The sequence below is a fragment of the Perca fluviatilis genome, chromosome 22 (assembly GCF_010015445.1).
Source record: "Perca fluviatilis chromosome 22, GENO_Pfluv_1.0, whole genome shotgun sequence".
NCBI classification, from domain to species: domain Eukaryota; kingdom Metazoa; phylum Chordata; class Actinopteri; order Perciformes; family Percidae; genus Perca; species Perca fluviatilis.
Genome location: NC_053133.1, coordinates 17,553,098 through 17,574,177, shown reverse-complemented (window position 1 = coordinate 17,574,177; position 21,080 = coordinate 17,553,098). Strand labels below are relative to the sequence as shown.

The 21,080-nt window shown below is 38.6% G+C and overlaps 2 protein-coding genes across 2 annotated transcripts; one reads left to right on the top strand and one right to left on the bottom strand.

Moving 5' to 3' along the window:
- The first annotated feature begins 146 nt into the window (after positions 1–146).
- acad11 (acyl-CoA dehydrogenase family, member 11) lies at positions 147–20,995 on the top strand. The gene is made up of 19 exons (XM_039790934.1): positions 147–379; positions 473–572; positions 1,437–1,562; positions 1,805–1,966; positions 2,079–2,243; positions 2,329–2,470; positions 2,627–2,748; positions 3,321–3,430; positions 3,839–3,950; positions 4,425–4,502; positions 6,895–7,033; positions 7,319–7,426; positions 8,267–8,365; positions 17,649–17,718; positions 18,365–18,450; positions 18,599–18,670; positions 18,922–19,088; positions 20,554–20,663; positions 20,745–20,995. Exons 1-19 carry the CDS (start codon positions 258–260, stop codon positions 20,857–20,859), a joined length of 2,205 nt encoding a protein of 734 aa, XP_039646868.1. The 5' UTR covers positions 147–257; the 3' UTR covers positions 20,860–20,995.
- On the bottom strand, positions 12,222–15,920 carry ackr4b (atypical chemokine receptor 4b). The gene is made up of 2 exons (XM_039790500.1): positions 15,722–15,920; positions 12,222–13,997 (listed from the first exon to the last, which is right to left on the bottom strand). The coding sequence occupies exon 2, from the start codon at positions 13,989–13,991 to the stop codon at positions 12,876–12,878; it is 1,116 nt and encodes a 371-aa protein (XP_039646434.1). The 5' UTR covers positions 13,992–13,997; positions 15,722–15,920; the 3' UTR covers positions 12,222–12,875.
- Positions 20,996–21,080: the final 85 nt, after the last annotated feature.

Genomic DNA, 21,080 nt, shown 5'->3' with positions numbered 1-21,080 from the left:
CAAACTGGTTCCTACATTATTAGTGGATTATTAGTGGATATAACAGTTTAACAGGATATGGATTGACTGTTGAATTGATTCGGTCCATTCGGGTTTTTAAAACTGATGTATTTCTGTAAGATATTACTATAATTATCATAAAATTACGTCAGTGTGTGCAGCCGTAAACGGTCCGACTACCACTATCAACACCGTGAAAGTTAGCTCAACTATGAATGCACCTGGAACAACAGATTAATCTACTCGTTAACTGAGACATGGAGGAGCTGACAACTGCTGTTCGGCAGCAACATAAATTCAGTGTTGACAGACTTCAAAGATATCTGTCTGTCAAGGCACGGGTGTCAAATAATGACACACTCACTATCAGACAGTACAGGTAAGATAGACAGACAGTTTTTTTTGACAGTTTCTCCACTCCACAGCGCATGTTTAGCTAAATGATAACACGCTAACCGAATTGTCTTTTCAGCGCTGGGCAATCAAACCCAACCTTCCTAATCCAAACACCCTCAAACAGCTATGTTCTCAGGAAGAAACCCCCTGGTGAGCTGATGCCAGGAGCTCACAAGGTAACGTAAGGTTTTTGACAAATAAACAACTTTGGTCAAAATAATGTTGAGCACTAGAATTAGTTTGCAGCATTGTTGTGTGTAGCAGGGGACGAAACTGAATTGGTTTTGACATATTTAGCCAACTATAAAGATAAAAGGGCCAGTCACAAATAAATCCACGTGTTTATTTGAATTTGACAAATGCATTATCTTCACTGCTTATATTGCAAAACTTAAGCAACAAATAGATTTTATAATTTCTTGGAAACAACTATAATTTGAAGAAATGCAGACAGATTTCTAAGACAGTTATTTAAATTAAGGTATTGTTTTGTTGAGTTTAGAATAAGTGGTTAATTTCCTTGAAATAACTGCTAAAATCTTAATGGCTGGTTAAAACTATAAACTATATGGTTAAAACTGACAGAGGTCCATTTAAACCCATGAAAATATTTTATTGCAAATTGTATGCTTGTCTGTTCACAAATTTCACATTTTTGCATGTTCAGCCGACCTGTTGTGCACTGACAAACACTCTTTAGGCTAACAATTATTTGGAAGTGTACCAACTGAAAACTGTCTGCATTGTTATTACGATTAATACAAAATAATATAGTCCTTTCCCAGAAGCCTTTATTTATTCAGGAGAGTTTCACTGAAAGCCTCTCTTTTGAAGGAAAGCCCTGATCACATTCACACAGTTACACACATTCACACCTGGAAGCTGCCCAGTACAACCCCAGTCTGGTCTGCTGGCCACTGAGCAGCTCCACTGGAGCGATTGGGGTTAAGGGTTGTGTGTGACCTGTGAAAGCAAAAAAAAAAGTTAGTGTGGGTGATGTTTCAGTATAGAATGGTGGCGCTTTATGACTTTGTTTATAGGTGGACAGGGAGTATCGGGTGCAGAAGGCCCTTTTCTCTGCTGGCTTCCCTGTACCTCAGCCTCTCTTGCACTGCACTGATGTTGAGATCATTGGAACAGAGTTCTACTTAATGGAGCATGTGAGGGTAAGTTCTACCAAGGCCAAATTTCAGTTTCCCTGCAGCTCATATATTTATTACGGTTTTGCTTGACCTTTGTTCTATAGTCTAATGATAAAAGAAGGAATTTGGACTCAACTGTGTTTGCTTGCTGACACAAGCTGATTTTGGCTTCTAAATACGTACTTTACCGTTATATAATGAGATGAGATGAAAAGATACTTATTGTGAAAAAAAGATACTCTTGCTTATCCCTCCCTAATGAGCAGGGGCGTATATTCAGGGATATTCGTCTCCCTGAAGTGAGCCCAGCAGAGAGAACAGCTCTATATGTGGCTGCAGTGGAAGCATTGGCAAAGCTACATTCACTGGACCTGGCATCACTGAACCTCGAAGGGTATGGAAAAGGATCAGGTTACTGCAAGAGACAAGTGAGCACAACACATTGTAGCCTATTCTATAAATCAAAATAACATTATGCATCTTGTCTGGAAAAGGGGAGTTAGAGTTTTGACATTCAAAAGTGGCTTTCCATCTCTAAAGGTGTCCACCTGGACAAAGCAGTACACTGCAACAGCCCACAGAGACATTCCAGCCATGAACGAACTGTCTGATTGGTTGATGAAGAATTTGCCAGCCAATGATAACGAGGTCACGCTTGTCCATGGAGATTTCCGATTGGACAACTTGATATTCCATCCAAAAGAGGTACAACGTTGCAAACAATTGCTTTACCGACATTGTCTGCTTCATGTGACAGTAATGCTCTACAAAGTGCGTTTGTTGTCATTAGGCACGTGTTATGGCACTGTTGGACTGGGAACTGTCTACCACTGGTCAGCCCTTGGCAGACTTGGCCTACTTCCTCATGCCTCACTACTGGCCTACAGGCTTGCCCATTGTCAGCACAATGGGCAGCTTAAAAGGAATAGAAGGTAACAAACAAATAACAAATATGGAACGCTTGCTCTAATATGTGGACATCCGGTGCTCTAACATTTTTGTCTAAACATACATGTGTGTAGACGTAGTATCTGTTCCACTAATTGTTGTGCCTTATCCGTCTCCTTGTCTCTCCAACCAATGAGCAGGTATCCCGACTGTGGATGACCTGATCTCCATTTACTGCCGGTGCCGGGATATCCCATCTGCTTTGCCACAGTGGAATTTCTACCTGGCCATGTCTGTCTTTAAAATGGGAGGAATTGCTCAGGTTTGTACCTATTTAAGTACAAAAGTACAAAGTTCAACTGCAATTTTGTCCTTATTTTCAGTGGTAGAATCTAATTAAGTGCATTTACTCAAGTACACATATTTATATATATATATATATATATATATATATATATATATATATATATATATATATATATATATATATATATATATATATGTATGTGTATATATATATGTATATATATATGTGTGTATATATATGTGTATATATATATGTGTATATATATGTATATGTGTATATATGTATATGTGTATATATATATGTGTATATGTATATGTGTATATATATGTGTATATATATATGTGTGTATATATATATATATATATATATATGTATATGTATATATATATATATATATATATATGTGTGTGTATATATATATATGTATATATATATGTATATATGTATATATATATGTATATATGTGTATATATATATATGTGTATATATATATATGTATATATGTATAAAGAGGGACCTAGATGGATCTGGTTAGCTTTTAGTCTGATATTTATCATTCTCTGTTATCCACCATTTCTATCTGTCAGGGGATCTATGCACGCCACCTTCTGGGTAATGCCAGTGCTCCCAATGCAGCTGAGTTCAGCCAGTGTGTGGAGCCCTTGGCTAAGGTTGCCTTGCAGCTTGCACACAGCAGGTTGGTTGGTTACTAGAGTTGTGTAAAAAATGCCTGTGGTTGTTTATCAATAAATTACTTTTAAAAGATGCTTGATGTTTGTGCCGGTGTAATGTTATCCGTAAGCTGTCACAGACACCCACTGAGTTTGGTAGAAGTTAATACAAGTTCTAGATTGTTTATTAGGTATTTATTTTAGTAAAATGCATCAATGTGCAGTAATAGAGTTTGATATAACCAACATTAGACAGCCCAAACCTTCTGTTATCAATGGAATATTGTCTAAATTATGTGTTATTGTAGGCCAGGAAACTGAGTGATTCCACCTGCTTACTAAATGTAAGTCAGGAACAGTTGGAATTTAGCATCCAGCTGCTGCTTCCATTATTTCCTGTTGACTTTTAAAGTGTGAGATGTGTTTTTTGCCAGGTTTGTCACAGGACCAACAAAGGATGGTTTGTTCCTCCAGACAGCCAAAGGTCAGGCTGTTCTCCAGCAGGTCAAAGACTTCATGAGACAATACGTGCTTCCTGCTCAGGAGGTCAGTGCCAAGACCTGCCAAGGACAGAAGAGAGATTTGTTTGCTAAGATAGAGTTTTAACTTTCACATGAAAGGATTTGACAGAGCACACCAGTTCATTCATGCAATCAGGATGTATTCATTTGAGCGAGAGAACAAGGAGTCTATTGAGTTTATGAATTATGTTGCTTGCAGAATCAGCACCATTGGCTGGGTAATGGAGTGCAGCAGTGTGAGGCTAAGAGATGGGATTGCAAATCTTGTTTGGTTTTATTTGTGGGAGCAGTAGACAGAGTGGTGTATTTTTGTGAAACATATTTAACAACAGATTTGTTTCTCCTGTGAAAACACCTGCAGAAATAATAAGTCTGAGAAGTATTTCAGAATTTATTTTTTATAGTACAGTTATGATGACAGGAGTAGAAAAGTGAGAGTGGAGTCAAAGGGAAATTAATTAATTGGCAATGCTGTTTACATTTTTTTGTTTTCCTCCAGGATGTTGCAGAGTACTACTCAAAACACGCTCGGTCTCCACAGAGGTGGCACCCCCCCGAAATAATAGAGGATCTAAAGGTATGTAAGGATAGTTTTTACCTTTTTTATTTAATTCAGTGGCCACATTCCTTTTTCAACAGAGACCTGTCCAAGTTACCACTAGCAATACAACAGAAGCGATGCAATCAAGCAACAGTTAAACATACAGAAAATCCAAACACAGTGATCATGGGTTAGAGAACAAAAGAAACATTTCAATATAATAACTCCAAGATGCGTTATTTTATAATCAATCCAGCAGGTTCAAGGGCCAATTTGATTTAAATCTTGTTTAAACAGTGGGCGTCCTTTCTGAGTCAGCTGCACACTGCAGTCCATCATTTACAGCTTAAATTCAACAAAAATACACTCATTTTTGTCTCTGCTGATCCGCTCCAACTCCTTGAACTCTGCTTTTCATCACTAGAATCTACTTTGAAAGAAACATTCAGTTTGCGCATGCATATACATTGTAGGGGAATAAATTGTGATTTAACTGTGATGCTAATAATAATGTACTAAAAGTTTATTGTTTTAAAGAGCAGAATCTCGCTGAATGGCTGGTGAAATACATATGCTTGCCTTAGGTTAATAGTAGGGCCCTACTAATGTGAGCTTTTTTAAACCGATACCGATTTTAGAGGGGAAAGATTCACTGATTACCAATATGTGGCCTATTTAGTGAATATTTGAGCTGGATTGAAAATGGACCTTTACGGACGCCTGGGTAGCTCAACTGGTAGAGTGTGCGCCCATATATAGAGGTTCACTCCTCGACGCAGCGGCTACAGGTTTGACTCTGACCTGCGGCCCTTTGCTGCATGTCATTCCCCCCTCTCTCTCTCCCCTTTCATGTTCATTTTTAGCTGTCCTATAAGAATAAAGGCCTAAAAAGCCCCAAAAATTTTCTTTAAAAAAAAAAAGTGATATGAGTACGATGAAATACTCCTAAACAAAGACTTTTATTAAAGACTATTTAACCATATTATACCATACATACATACATACATACATACATACATACATACATATACACAATGTATTATATATATATATATATATATATATATACACATACATACATACATACATACATACATACATACATATATATACACAATGTATTACATATATACAATGTATTACATTGCCAACCAATTCTATAAATGAACATGGATACATTCAAAATAAATAAAAATAAAATACATAGTAAATAGTACTGTATGTTCAGTATAAGGTAATTGCTGACCATTTAAATAAAGAATAAATTGCTAAATAGTACAGTATGTTAAGTATCAGTCAATTAATGACCATTTAAATAAAGAATGAATTAAAATAAATAGCAGTATACTATTTGTACCCTGGTGCAATTAGAAGTGTATGCTATTTGCACCCCTGGTACAATTAGCAGTGTATGCTATTTGCACCCCTGTGCATTTACAGTACCTTGGCATATATTTACACACAGTTATCCATACTACTCATGTATTACACCTTTTTGGAATATTATCGCCCTGACATTCTTACCCTAACCATAACCATCCCACTCCTCTTGCCTAAACCTAACCAACCCAACCAGAGCAGGCATATTCATGAGTCTTCCCCTACCACCCTGCAAAAAAAAAAAATTTGCGTTCGCGGGTCCTGACTTGCGCAATTGCATGCAAATTATCCAATCCAAATTTAAAAAAATAAGATCACCACAGAGGGGAATCAAACTTCAAACTCCCATACCAAAGGCAAGCACACTAACCACTCACCTAGCAGTTCTTTCAAGAAGTTGAACAACTGTTTACCACTTGGTTTCTTCAAGCCTCGGTTGCTAGGTAACCATACTGTATACAAAAACATAGGTACTAACTAACAAACTTAACGGTTGTATGCTTTCACTGAAGACAGAAAGCGCAACTGTAGTATCCATTTTCCGCTAGAAATTCAATTGTTATAAACTTTAGAGACAAAACTTCCCTAATATGCCAGTTTCTGCGGTCATGGAAGATGAACGTCCGCCATGATTTCGGTGCACGCGAGCAACGTTTTTTTGTTGTTACGTCACAGGGTGTAAATAGCTCAGCTGTGTGGCCGAGGCTATTCGTACCGAGGGTGCAAATAGACACTCCGTTTTTTAAATCACCCCAAGCACCGTTTTCTGCATATGTTCTTTAAAAAGGTTTTCATATCAGCGCATATTGGAAAACATATACATATAAATGCACTAGGTATGGGAGTGTTTGTTACTTATTATAAAGACAGATGGAAGTTGTTATGAGACAGAGACGTTATTTTGCTCTGTAACTTTCACGTAAGGGTTGCTCTCTCCGTGTACACAAATAAAAACTTCACAGTTACGTTTTCAGCTTTATTTATTAAGAACAAACCGTAGACAACATTTTTCTACACTCTGTATAATAACGTGTATCTGTGTGTCTAGGTGAAAGCCAGGGAGGCAGGGCTGTGGAACCTATTCCTGCCTTCGATCAGTGGTCTCAGTCAGTTGGACTATGCCTACATTGCAGAGGAAACTGGACACTGTCTCTTTGCCCCTGAAGTCTTCAACTGCCAGGCTCCTGGTAACACATCCTACATGGTGTAAAATGTTGAGATAATTTAGAGGCCATGACTTACACAATGACCATGCACTTTGTATGTACACATAGATAATTTTTTCAGCCTTGTATTTATCATAACAACCATTAATTTCTGTGGTTTTTTTTCACTGGGGTTAAAACAAAAAGTTTTAAGGTATTAGTTTGTCAGATAAGATAACAGTATGATTAAAGTCCTGTACAGCATATTATTTTCCAAATGTAGTTCATAATGAGTGTATGTGTGTGTGGTATGATGGTTCTCCACAGACACAGGGAATATGGAAGTGCTCCACATGTTTGGCAGTGAGGAGCAGAAGAGAAAATGGCTGGAGCCTCTGCTCAGAGGAGAGATACGCTCCTGCTTCTGTATGACAGGTATTTCCATGACCATGTCCTCCTCCATCATTTTAAAGAGTTTCAAATATGTGCTTCCTGTCACAGGTCACTGTGCTTTACAAAATGCTGAGCAAAGAAAACCTACCATTTTTCTCTAGAGTCAGTGGAGATATAAGTGTTTGAAGTGTAAGGGATGTAATTTTAAAAGGTGAAAGTGTAGGCTTGAAGGAGTATCTTGAAACACTTACTGTAAATACCTTTCAGAACCAATTTTCTGCCCATTTCCAAGGTACTGCTCAAGCTCATTCCTTAAAATATTTTGATTATTTTTGGCCAAACGTTCCAGTGATGGTTCCGGTCTTAAATTGGTAAGAAGGCATGGTTACTATTGACTCTGTAGTTTGAAAACCCTACATGCCAACAGCAAACCCTATGACTCACTATGAGTAATTTCTCCCTGTTTTTTCCCCTTTGCTTTCCACACTGCCTGGAAACCACAGCAAGCTGTTGCCAGAGGCGATTATAGTGGGTGTGAGCCTCCCAATGGGTTTTCGTAAACACAGATTGTGATTATTCGTGGTTTGGGGGTTGTTGTTGTTTTTTGTCACCGGTAGGGTCGATTTATTACACTACTTCTGACTTCGTTTAGAGTCATCTGCTATAGAGTTTAGGTATGGAAACGGTGTGAGTGCACTCCATTTATTTTAACCACTCTGCCTGGTGGTTTGAGTTGGAATCCAGAATATCGGAAAAGATGGAACATAAAACAAAAGTAGGGGATTAGAGATGTAAAACCATGTTTGTCTAAGTCTCATTGCTTATTATATTTTATTTAGTGTAAAATGTTTATGTTATGCTGACCTGTTGACCCTTTCCCAGAGCCTGATGTGGCCTCCAGTGATGCAACCAACATGGAGTGCTCAATTCGCAGGGATGAAGACAACTACGTCATAAACGGCAAGAAATGGTGGAGCAGTGGTATGTCCATTTCTATTTCCATTGGTTATATAAGGAAAAAAAAAAAACAAATTTTACTGTACATTTAATATTCTCAGAAATAATTGCGATTACCAATATAATTGTCTCTTTCAGTCAAATTTAAAAATATGTATGTGTTACTTTTGCTAACAGATCCCCCCCATACCATCTGTTGGTTATATTGCTGTTATGTTACCCAGATAATGTAATAACACGAGTATTATAAAACATTGTACTTTTTTCTTAAATGAACATAAAACTGTCAATTACCATCAACAGTCATACCCATTTGGACCTTAGCTAATGTTAGAAATTAATTGCGGTTAAACAACGAAGCAGCGATTATGTAAAAAAAAATAAAATAATTGACAATTATGTACTAACAAAGCACCACAGAGATAAATGCTTTCCCAAACTGCTAACATGTGGACAACAAAAAAGGGCAGATGACTCGACTCTAAGCATTATATAACATGAGCACGTTTTTAAAAGTAGAAAAATGTTGGATTCATTTCATTCTGCAAAAATGTTTCCGAGCAGCTTTGGGTTGCCAGCAGGTTGGAACAGTAAAAGGCCACCGATTCAAATCACAACACACAGTCAGTGTTCATCAATTGATGTTTTACCTCTAATTGTCATTGTAAATGATTCAAGGTGAACAAGATGGCTAAATGCCCTTAAAATAAATTAAAATGTAAATCTGTTCTGAGTGAGCCGATCACAAGTGGATAGCTCTAGGTACATGTGTTCCCATCTGGCAGTAGAAAGTGTCTTTTAAATGCGTCCCGAGTGACCACTTGTGATAGGATCTCACTTCCCCGCTCCATATCCAAATAAACACGTACATCATTTCCATTTGGATATAAGCTGGTTGTATGTGTGTGCGTGTGTAATAAATGTCAGTTGTTATTACCCTCCCATAAATCACACATTAGAAATGTGCAATGACTACTGAAAAAGCGCTGCGCACGGCCTATTTGTGGGCCAACATAAGGATGTCTACCGATGGTGGCGGGACCTGTGCAGAAGAGAAATACCTTTTTTCTAAAAGTCTGTGTGTGTTCCGCTCTCAGTACGTTTGTAGCTTCTAACTGAATCTCTGTGGTTTGAAGTTTAGTTTCTATATTATATCCGCTTATTTAACGTTTCATGTTTTAGTCGTGTTACGTTACTGCTGATAAGGACCCAACATTTCCAGATTTTGCTGCTTCATAATAAAAGCATTTAAATAACAAAATAATGGAGGTTCGCCGGCTTACTCCAGACAGCCCAGTGGAGATAGGTCTGGCAATGCGAGACTTTATAAAACTAAAAATTACATTATTGTATAGCGGCGGCTGCTTTTTCCAGGCAACAGCTGGGAACAGAGCTCCAGACAGCTGGGGATATAAGAGCATGCAGCACCGGAACAAAAACACAGACACATTGCCGACATTATGATAATAACATCCAAAACACATGAGTCACTCTCAGTGGTTTCTGTGACTTGAGAAATACTTAGAATCAGTATGTACTTACGCTCACAGTTGAGTAGGCGGTCCTTAATGTGACCCAGGTCGCATACCCGTTCTCACTGCTATAAGAATGTGGACATATGTGGCTTAGACCACCTCCAAATGGGGTCTGGGTGTGAGTGTTTTCACCTGTACTTGGAGCTGTCCACTTGTGATCCATTCATACCAAGTGAAAACGGGGCCTCTGACTCAGGCTAATCGGTGACTCATGTGAGTCAGTAGTCATATGGTTTATAGTGCTGTTTAGTCAATGTTTGGCCTCTGTTCTATAAATGAGTTTGGTTCATATTATCCTGTTAAAATTACTAAACAACGTAATTTGACTTTGCAAAGTATGTCACCAACATTGTTAAATTAAGTCCAACGCATTTAGGATTTAAGTGATGGTTATCACTTAAATATCCAAAACGCGTATTAGTGCTTTTAGATGTTTATCATGCACCTCCTAAATCACTGTGAATTGAAAGCTATTCCAGATGTTTCCTCTGACAGTTTTGGTCTGAAGTTTTGTATCCCAGTTTAAAGAGAAACGGTGGCCTCTTGTGATACATTTTTTTTGACTGCACATGATTGTTGTTGTTGAAAACCTAAAGCGCTATGGTTTACCAAGAATGAGCAGAATTGACTTTATGAAGTGCACTGTCCAAGTCATATAGGTCTGTATTTAGTCTCTTTCCGTTGCTCTGTTGCTCCTTTCCTTGGAAGTGAAATTTCCATCAGTAAAAAAAACATTCTGGTGTTGTGAGAACCTCCTCTGCCAGCACAAATATATATCTCTGTTAGGAAAGAATGCTGATGTGTTTTAAGAAGAAGAAGACACACTTCATTATTTCCAAGGGGAAGTCAATTTAATAGGCCATTTCATACTTAGCGTGACCTGTGGCTGCTTTTGTGGCAAAACATATGTTTATAATATATATATGTATATTCAAGAGTGGAAAACGGAAGGTTTGGTGCCTGTACAGTGTCCAGACACTCTCAAACCGATTTAACAAAAAGAAAAGTAAAACTAGGCGATGTGTTAATTGAAATTACGTAAGGGTAATTTTTTGCAATGGTTTGTCATTTTTTCCAAGTATCAAATGCAGTGTTGACTGCCACATCCTCACTGTCATTGCGGGTGTTTCCCAAAACACTCTCCAAGACCCTTGGCGGCCTTCAGAGCATTTTCGCTAAAGGAGGAACTGTGCAGTTGAATGCTGTATTTCATTATAATTTCAGAGCAGTTCCTGCATTAGGTTATATTATTATTTCTTTTTTTATAACTTGTCATGGAATAACTCCACCGTAAGTTAAACTTGACTGGAATTATGGGCATATCCATTTATATGGAAAATGTTGCCACATATGCTACAGAATGCTGCCCTTTTCTTTTTTGCTTTCCCTTTTTATGAAAACTCGCCAGTAGCTAGATAGGAGGGTATGTACTGTAGATTTTGCTAGGGCAGCTCTGTGGTGTGGGAGCTATATAACACTGTCCATAGGCATGATCATTTACTAAAATGATTCCCAGACCCGCTTTTATCTTTAAGCCACAGGCGTTTGTATTTGCATACACACTAAACCAAGAACAGAAGATGTACATGTTTACATTAGTAGTAGTTGCTTGTGGAATGGAATCGTAATAAGTTATTATAATTTTGGTTTTCTTCAGGCCAAGTTAAGATTGTAAAGTTGTCCTATCAATATAATTTGGTGTTATAGATAATGAAGTTGAGACACGTAATGTCTGCCAATAATTATTTAATCATTTACTATTTAAGAAAGCCTGATGTACTTCTGGGTCAGATCATAATGAATTCAAATGAAATGCAGACTGTACCGGCAGAGTTCAACAATGGCTTTGTTCCTTGTTTACCTATTTAGTCTTGTGACATACAACTTAATACTTGTGTTGTATTTCCTGGGAACCCAGTCATTCCTCTGCTTAAAGGCTTTTGAAACTGTAGCCAAAACCTTTGTCTTGGTTAAACACACCTAGTTTGTTACCGTTCAGCTCTCACGCATCCAAGCTGGAAGCTATTACACTGGAGGATGACTAACAGGTACTGCAGATGGAAATAATTGTAAACAATGAAAGCATTTTAACTGTAAAGATCTTTGTGAGCTGTTGTGGTGGATATGGACTGGAGGTTTTGCCAAATTAAGAAGACCCCTCTCTGTCTTAGCTGCAGTAGTGTAAACAGGCTTGAGTAAAGCACTGTTAACTCTTGGACGGTGGCCATCCCACGCTCTGAGTCTGTACTTCATATGCACTGAATGTACTGTAATAGGGTTAGCTTGAGCATAATGTTATATGATGGCATTGAGTCATTTTAAAGGGAAAAAGATCAAAGTCACCATTTTTAGCAGTCTGGGGAGAACATTTATATACCACTAAACTGTTAAGTCATTACATAGAGCAAATTAATTGCACTCCACTGCAAACCATTTGCACTCTCAAGCATATATTATTTAAATACAATAAAGATGAGTGGATGAAAATGTCTTAATCAAAGATTCTCCAAGGAACATGCTGCTTTGTTTCCAGTTTGACCACATGGAGGGGTCCTTCCTGCGTTTCCTGTTCTTTGTTTGCCAAATTTTTTTCAAGTTAATGGGTCACCCACTGTGCAAGTCATCCCAACCCAAACCACGGGATGCAATAAAATGAGATGCAGAGGATCTCATGGAAGACAGCACAGACTGTAAAGTTGAATTGGATTTGTCGTGAGGAACCAGCGAAGTACTCGGAGCATCTTGAGTTTCAGCTGCATTTAATTGCCACATATGTTAGTAGATGCATGTCACTGAAAATCTCTTCTATTTAACAAAATACATCATGTATATAAAACTATTTGCTACATTAGTGCATATAAACTCACTGTACATATATCTTGTAAGAATTAATATATATGCTTATTGATGTCTATCTTTAATGATAGTAATGATGTTTAAATATATTCATAGACATTTTGTATAGGTGCTTACAGGTAAATGCATACATGTTTTGAGTCTTAAATAGTAAAGGTGGTGGTTTCTTGGTCTTCTGAACCAGACTGGGATTGCGTTTGAGTGCACGTGTTGAGTGCAATCTCCACTGCAGGCTCCGTGTTTACGTGTCTCGGGTGTCTCCCGAGTCGCTGTCCAAGGTGCTTGGCAGCCTTGAGGACATGTCCCCTGAAGGACGATCCAATGAAGGCATAGAGGACAGGGTTAATGCAGGCGTGGGTCAGGGCCAGGCCCTCTGTCACTTGGACAGCCTTATCCAGGCCCTTGCTGACTTCACAGTCAGTCACGAGGTTGTAGATGATGTCCATCGCTCGAATCAGCTTGACCACGTTGTAGGGCAGCTGGGTGAGCAGGAATACAGCCACAACAGCCAGCAGGACACGCAGGGCACGCCACTTCCGGTCTCTCTGCACCCCAGCTGCACGGCTCAGTGCCCGTCCTACCCAGCAGTAGCACATCACCATGACCAAGAAAGGTAGCAAGAATCTAAGGGTCACCTCCAGCAGCTCCAGGGCAGCCTTGGCAGGTCGAGCCATGCTGTGCGGGTAGATGGCTGTACAGGTCATCCTGTGATGGGAGTGCTTCACTGTGGAGAAGATAAGTTCAGGAAGGCCAAGAAAGCTGGCTACAGCCCACAACACCACACACACCAGAAGCCACTGTTTCCTTACCCGGGGACCTGTCCCAGTCCTGCCTGATGGATTGTGGGCTACAGCGCGGTAGCGATCCACACTGATACACGCCAGCAGCAGCATTCCACAGCTGAAGTTAGTACTGTAGAGGAAGGAGGTGAGCTTGCAGGCTGCCGAACCCAGCTTCCAGCCATGGACGGCATCAGCCGCCCAGAAAGGCAGGGTGAAGAGAAGCAGCAGGTCCGAAATGGCGAGGTTCAGGATGCACACATCTGTCAGGGTTCGTAGTCGGAGCTTTGATGCGTACACTACCACTACCAGGGCGTTCCCAGCCAGGCCCACCACCAGAGCCAGGGCATAGATGACCGGGAGGAAGACACTGGCAAAAGAGCGCACTGCCTCCTTGTCACAAACACTGTGTTCGTAATTGTAATCATAACTGTCATTTAAGCTGGAGTCCTCCTCGTCGTGATAATAGAAATCGTCCATTTTTTGCTGTACAGAAAACAAAAAGAGTACACATTTAGGGAAGCATTTGTCTTATTTTTACATGGGGAAAAAAATCACTTTGTCCTCTTTAATTGCACGTTTTGATATATGGGCTATATAATCAATCCGTTGCATAAACATGTAATTTGTGTGTTATTTAACACAAGACCCACAGTTCATTTGTAAACCATGAGCTGCTTTTCTTCAGAAACAGGAAAAGGGAATTCTTTCTTTATTCTGCATGAAAGTAGTCTCTCCTGCATGGTTTCCCTAATGGCTTAAGCCGTGTCTGTCTGAACAGTGTGTGGGCTTGAATAACCCCAGTGAACACAAAGAGGACAAGAGACTCACAAAGCAACTAATTACCTTTTGAATATAGTTAGTTTGTATTCTGTTGGATACTAACTGATCTACTGACTAGGAAAATGGCAGCATTTGGTATACTACTCCTTTAATCACAACCCCAGCAACATTCCTCATAAAGCTCTCATTTTTTCCCACGTGCATAACAGTAAAAGTCTACTAAGCATTATGTAGGACAATCTTTTATCAGATTGTAAACCTTATCTGATCTGTGAACACATTGAGCCACATGTACACTGTCATTTTGCCTGTGGGAGAAAAAGTCGACAGGAAATATGTGGAGTGAGGGATGAGGATGACACACAAGTGGATCTAAGGTCTCTTGCCAGATTCAAATCCAGGATGTTGCTTTTACTGTATATGGTATGTGCTGGTTCAATAGGACTTGCCATTGATGTGAGACTTTCATCCAGAATCATGTGGTTAATGTCCCCTTCCCAGATGTTCATCCAGACAGAGATGTTGTGTCTACTGAGGACTAGTAAACCCAATACTGTGTGTATGTGGGTGTACATGGTGACCTTTACTGTCACTGATCAAACACAGAGCTTTCTTGTTGCTTGGAAAAATAATCAATTCAACAATTCTTGAGGAACATCATGATCAAACTGAGTTGGAAGTACTCCGATATTAATCTTATATATTTTGTATTTTATTTAATTCACAAAAAAGTAAAATTTAAGGGAAGTGAAACGTAGTAGAAAGAAATGTAGAAAGAAATGCATAGTAAAATTTAAAATCACTGAGACAGAAGTCCTTTTTATCCTGACACTACTACTACTACTACTACTACTACTACTACTACTACTACTACTACTAATAATAATAATAATAATAATAATAATAATAATAATAATAATAATAATAATATACTTTAGTCCTACGACATTGTGAGAGAACAAAGTGTTTTACAAAGGGCTAAAACACTGCGGAGACAAACACAAACGAGGAAACGGAAAGCAAAAGGCTACGTTTACCTTATCATTACCTCACTATGGTTACAATAATATCATAAAATATCCTGAGCAGGACTTTGACTGTTAGTCTAACACTCAAGTGAAGCTTTGACTATGAGGAAAACAAGGCACAATACAATGTATTTTCAATGTAAAATGTAGTTTGCTAGTTTATTGACTTCAAATCAAAACAATACTAATACTAACCTATATAAAATAGTATTACACGCTCAAAAAACAAAGCGTCTAAACAATTCTCCATATACAACTCTGACGGCACATAATATAGTAAAGAAGATGCAATAAAAATACATTCCAAATTTTAGTAGTCTAGTGATAGTTGGGCTTGTTTTGTAGTTGATGGAAAAGTATTGTGTAAAGTGGTTGATAAAGTTGAAAAGATGTTCTTACCTTGTGTCTGTTCCTTTTTGTGGGATTTGTAAAGTTGGGGATATCCTTTTTTAAAAAAACACACAAACAGTTAAGTATCCTGAGGAGAAACGCTGTGTGCACAACAGGACTGTAGTGACTGATCGCTTTGCCTCAGCCCTCCCCACTCCCTTCACTGCTGACACTCTAGGAGCACCTCTCTTCACCACGTAGCTCTGCACGCACATGCGTGCGTGTGTCTCTTTAAGACCGTATGGTACGGGATAAAAGAATGAACAAATATTCCTTTAGTTCTTTCGGTCTTTGTTTGCTGTACTGTGCAAGTCACCGTACAAAAAGAAGCTGTTTTTCAAACTCGGATAAATTGTGAACTCAATCTCTCACTCTTGAAGACACGCAGGGAGTCCCTTTGTTTATATCTGCCAGAAAAGAAATGATAAGGAGGATATAAAATAGCGTACCGTGTGAATATAAATGTTTTGTCCCATTTATAAGGCATATTGTTTACTGGAATGCAGCCATTATTATTGTTATGGTGTGTTTTGTATATTTTTTACCAACCTCGCTTACATTAGCATCTATTTTAGATGCTTTTAAATGCAGTACTTTGGCTTCCTATTTTTTTTATTTATTTATTTTTTTTTTATTTCAGCTCCCTCATAAACAGTTCACTTGTTTCTAATCTCTCTCCATCTCTCACACTTTCTTTTACTCTCTTTTATGTGTCTGTATATAAATACATTCTATAAAAATCAACAAACCAAAAGGATTTGGGAACACAAAATAGCCATACAAAACCATGCTTCTATACATTTATTTAAGGGAGACATTTCTGGCAAAGAAAAAAAAATGTGGTTTTTAAAGTATGTGTATTGACGCGAACAGTTTAAAAAAAAAAGGAGATGTGACATTCTTAGGATAAGACAGATTACTGGGCTGCGACGGTTTATTTTCATTCCAGTAGTGCCAGGACATGTATAGGCAGGGCTGCATGGCAACAGGGCTCACCTTGGATCATAGACCATTAAACCTAGATACGGGTTCACAGGAAAACCCAACCTGTCCCTGAGCCAAAAGCGCTTTCCTAGATGTGGTTTTTGGGTGGAGTCGTGTAACTTTTTGTGCTTTGTTACAGTGAAATGTAATCACGTACAGTTTGTTTAAATTTCTGCAATCAGGCACTACGTTTAAAGACTAAACATCTGTCAGATTGTGTTTGGTAAAGTGTCCACATGCACTCATGCTGTCATTCTCCTACTGTGAATATGCAATGACTGTTGATGTGTCATCTGTTGCTGTCTGGTGTCCATATGTTTTACCACTTGTACAGAAATATAAACCGGAAGGCAGAGCATTGGTCACCCTGTCTTAGGGACCCAAGGCCACATTGGAGATGGTTTGTTTGTCTGGAAGTGGACTTCTGACCAGGGAAATTCTGAAAGATTCTGCATTTGTTCATCGTCACTCTGTGCACTTCAGCTATCTGATTATCAAACATTTCACATCATCACTCCATTTTCACTGTATCTAGTTTGTGTAATATCTTGAAAAAAATAATCCATATGTCATATGATGTTGCCCTCTGTGTGTTTTCTACAGTATTTGTTTACGTTTTTGCACCCATTAAAGAAGCATTTTATCCAGCAAAGAAAACGTTCCTCTCCAACAAACATTTTCTTATAGGCGAGCTAAATGTCGCTCATTGTGAAAGAATCCAACTCAGGAAATGTAAATCAACCTGTGGCTGTCTCAGCTGGCTGGTCTCATGCCATCAATCTGTCACTAGATTGAAAAAAAAGAACGCACATTGTTCCCCACCAGACTCGGGCAATGGAATGGTTAAGGACCGAGTCAGACTTTTAAAAAATGTGCTTGTCTCATTGTTTTGTTATACCTCCAGACAGCAACAAAACATGAATACAAATTAAGCACTGACTGTTCCTCGCAGGTGCTGGCAATCCCCAATGCAAAGTGGCCATTGTGATGTGCCGGAGCGGTCCTCAGAATGTTAGCAGCAGGTCAGTAGAACAGTTATGTGGTGAAGAATATCGGCATGTTTATTTCCTCTTCTGGTGAGTGGGAATATATAACAAATACTTCTTATCTGCGCCATTTAGGCTTATGATGTCATGTGTTTAACCACAGGTTTTATAATTCCAAGATTTTTGTAAGCAAAATTCCACTAATTCAAATTGTTCTGTGCTTGTGAGTGTACCATTGCACTTTACCTTTTAGAGGCAATTTCTCCCATTAACTTCCCTCCATGCCACTATTATAATAAAATTGACTTTGGTTAGGGTTACTGTTACTTGACACTTGTTATCAGTTAAATGATGTGGCACATGTAATTGGCTCCAACGCTCATCAGTTAGAAGAATTTAAGATGTACATGGAAAGAAGAAACAACCACACCCAAGATATGTAATGCACTTTATCCTTGTTTTGTCAGCAGTGTAACAAGGCACACACCCAAGCTTGTTCGCAAAGGGAGTACAATTCTCAGCAGCAATTACCACTTTGAAATGTATCATGTTTAGAGCAGCGTGAAAAATCTAGTCAAAATGTTTATTGTGGAATTATATCAGAAATAATATTTTAAAAAAATGTGGTCAAACTAAACTGTGTCATTCCTTTTAAAGCTTTGGTTATAAACGTGTTTCTTAGGCATGGCCAACACAGTATGATCCTTGTCCCTATGGACACACCAGGCGTCAAGCTCGACAGACCGCTCACCGTGTTTGGACAGGATGGTACAGGATAATCTCTGTCATTACATCCTCATTTCCTACAGTATATCTTCCTGTTTTCCACAATACTAATTTCATTTGTGCATGCAACATGACAAATGAGCTTTCCTGAGTGAGTTAACCAGTCCTTTTCCCTTGTTTCTGAGCTCAGATGCCATCCACGGTGGCCACTTTGAAGTGCATTTTGAAAACGTGCGTGTCCCTGCCTCCAACATTATTCTGGGTAAGAGACGTTATCGCGCTTTGTGTTTCCACTTATTTATTATATTACTCAAGGTCTTTTTAAGAAGCACAATACACATATAAAGCCAACATTATTCCTGATCATTCCTTTATTGTGTTTGGACAATTAAGTGATTCTGCCTTGACAATTATGTGTATGAGGTCAATAGGCAGTGACGATTCATAGTATCTCTTTCTGTTATTCCTCTGGGCTATGTCCCACTGTGTATATGTGTGTTTGTTTGTTTCCAGGAGAGGGCAGGGGATTTGAGATTGCCCAGGGTCGTCTGGGGCCGGGCAGGCTGCACCACTGTATGAGGGCTGTTGGTGTGGCCGAGCTGGCACTGGAGCTGCTCTGCCAGCGGGCTACCTCCAGGCGCACATTTGGAAAGAAACTGTACCAACATGTATGTGAACATTGACCCCAGAGATTCCTCTAACTTTAATCTCAGGGCTGTGGTACTGCAACATGTGTTGAACTCCTTCCTGCTGCTGACACCTAGTGGACAGGTTTTTAGATGCAGGTTGAGTAAATAAAAAAAAAAAAAAAAGAAGCTGAACATGCGCATGGAAACATGCCGATCAAGCTGAAGAACTGCAAATGGGTGGAAGGAACGCAATAGTCTGTTCTGGACACAGTAAAGTGCTCTGTCCCAGTGGGTTAACATTAAGGAAAAATTTTTTTAAAAATTTTTTTTGTGGGGTTTTTTGGGGGTGACATACCATGCTTTGACTTATTTGTCATTTTTTATGGCATACTATACTGTGAGTTTTTTTATTCATTTTTTTGTGACGTACTTTATTATGACTTTTTTTTTTATGGCATCTATGACATTTATTACATATACTTTTTATGAAGTCCTATACTGTGACTATTTCCATGACACTTTGTTTTGACTATTTATACAACATTTTTATGAAGGACTATACTATGACTATTTTCATGACATTTTTTATGGAATACTATGACTTTTTTGACATTTTTATGACATGCTATAACATTTTTTATGACTTACTATACTAAGACTTTTTATGACATTTTATGACTTATTCATGGCATTATATACATATATGTATATGCATACTATAAACTATGACCTTAAAAAAATTTGACATTTTTTATGACCTACTATAACTATTTTTATAACATTTTATGGTGTACTATAATATGACTTTTTTATGGCATACTATATACAGTACTGTGACATCTTATGCATAAGCAATCAGACTTCCTTCAAGACAATCCTCTCTCGCCCTACCGCCAACCGTCTTTCCGGGAGTCTGAATGCCCGACCTAACATTACCCTCTCTCTTTATCCTTCTGCAACGATGTATGTGCCGTTATCAGTGCACCTGGTCCAGGCCTCCAGTTCCCACCACAATTCGTGCAGATCCATCACTAGACCATTGTTCTCTCTGCGTATCTGGCTAGTTAATTTTGATATGGTGTTAATGAATTTACTGGGCGCTTCTCCGATCCAGCTGCACCCCCACAAGTCTTATCACTATCACTCCCAGGCCTTTAGACAGAGAAAGCAAGGTCAAGGTGGCTTGAGACTCTCTTACTCATGTTCTATCAAATATATTCTTCAATACTATACTATGACTTTAATACTTTCTTCAACATACTATTACTTTATTCGACTTACTATACTATAAAAAAGTATTAAATGAGTCATGACTCTTTTAATACTTTTTTTCGACATACTATACTGTGACTTTTTTCACTTGTTTTAACATGCTATGCTATATTATTTTTTATTATACTTTGACTTTTTCTATGCCCTACTACACTGACATCTTCAGCGACCATGCTATCTGAAATTACCTGTTAAAAGTGACTGAGTTCTTAAAAGGTATTTTTTACGGGTTTTGTTTTTGTAGATTGCTATGATTAAGGTGGCAGCAGCCAGAATGGCGTGTAAGGTGGTGGACTGTGCTATACAGGTTTACGGAGGCGCAGGTGTGTCTGGAGACGTTCCACTCGCACAGTTGTAAGTTGACTTTTATTCTCCCACACGTGAGCCTTAAACCAATTTTCTTCCTGATGCCAGCATTACCACATTCTTCCTCAGATATTCATATGTGCGGACTCTACGCATTGCTGATGGACCAGATGAGGTGCACCTCTCCTCCATTGCTCATTTGGAACTGAGGGATCAACTAAAGAAGGCACAGGCCAAGCTGTAAACTGACATCACATGGCCACAGCTGTACTGCTTTTCCAGTTTCCATTTACTATCTGCTGGGAAGAAAGCTGATAAGCTTTTTGTGAAATTGTAATTAAATATCTTAAAAGTAAATAAATTACTAATACACATTTGTATATACTTTTCTGCAACACACTTTGGTAAAATTACTCTATTAAATGTCCACATTGTTTGATATTAAAATAACACTTGTTGGAATGT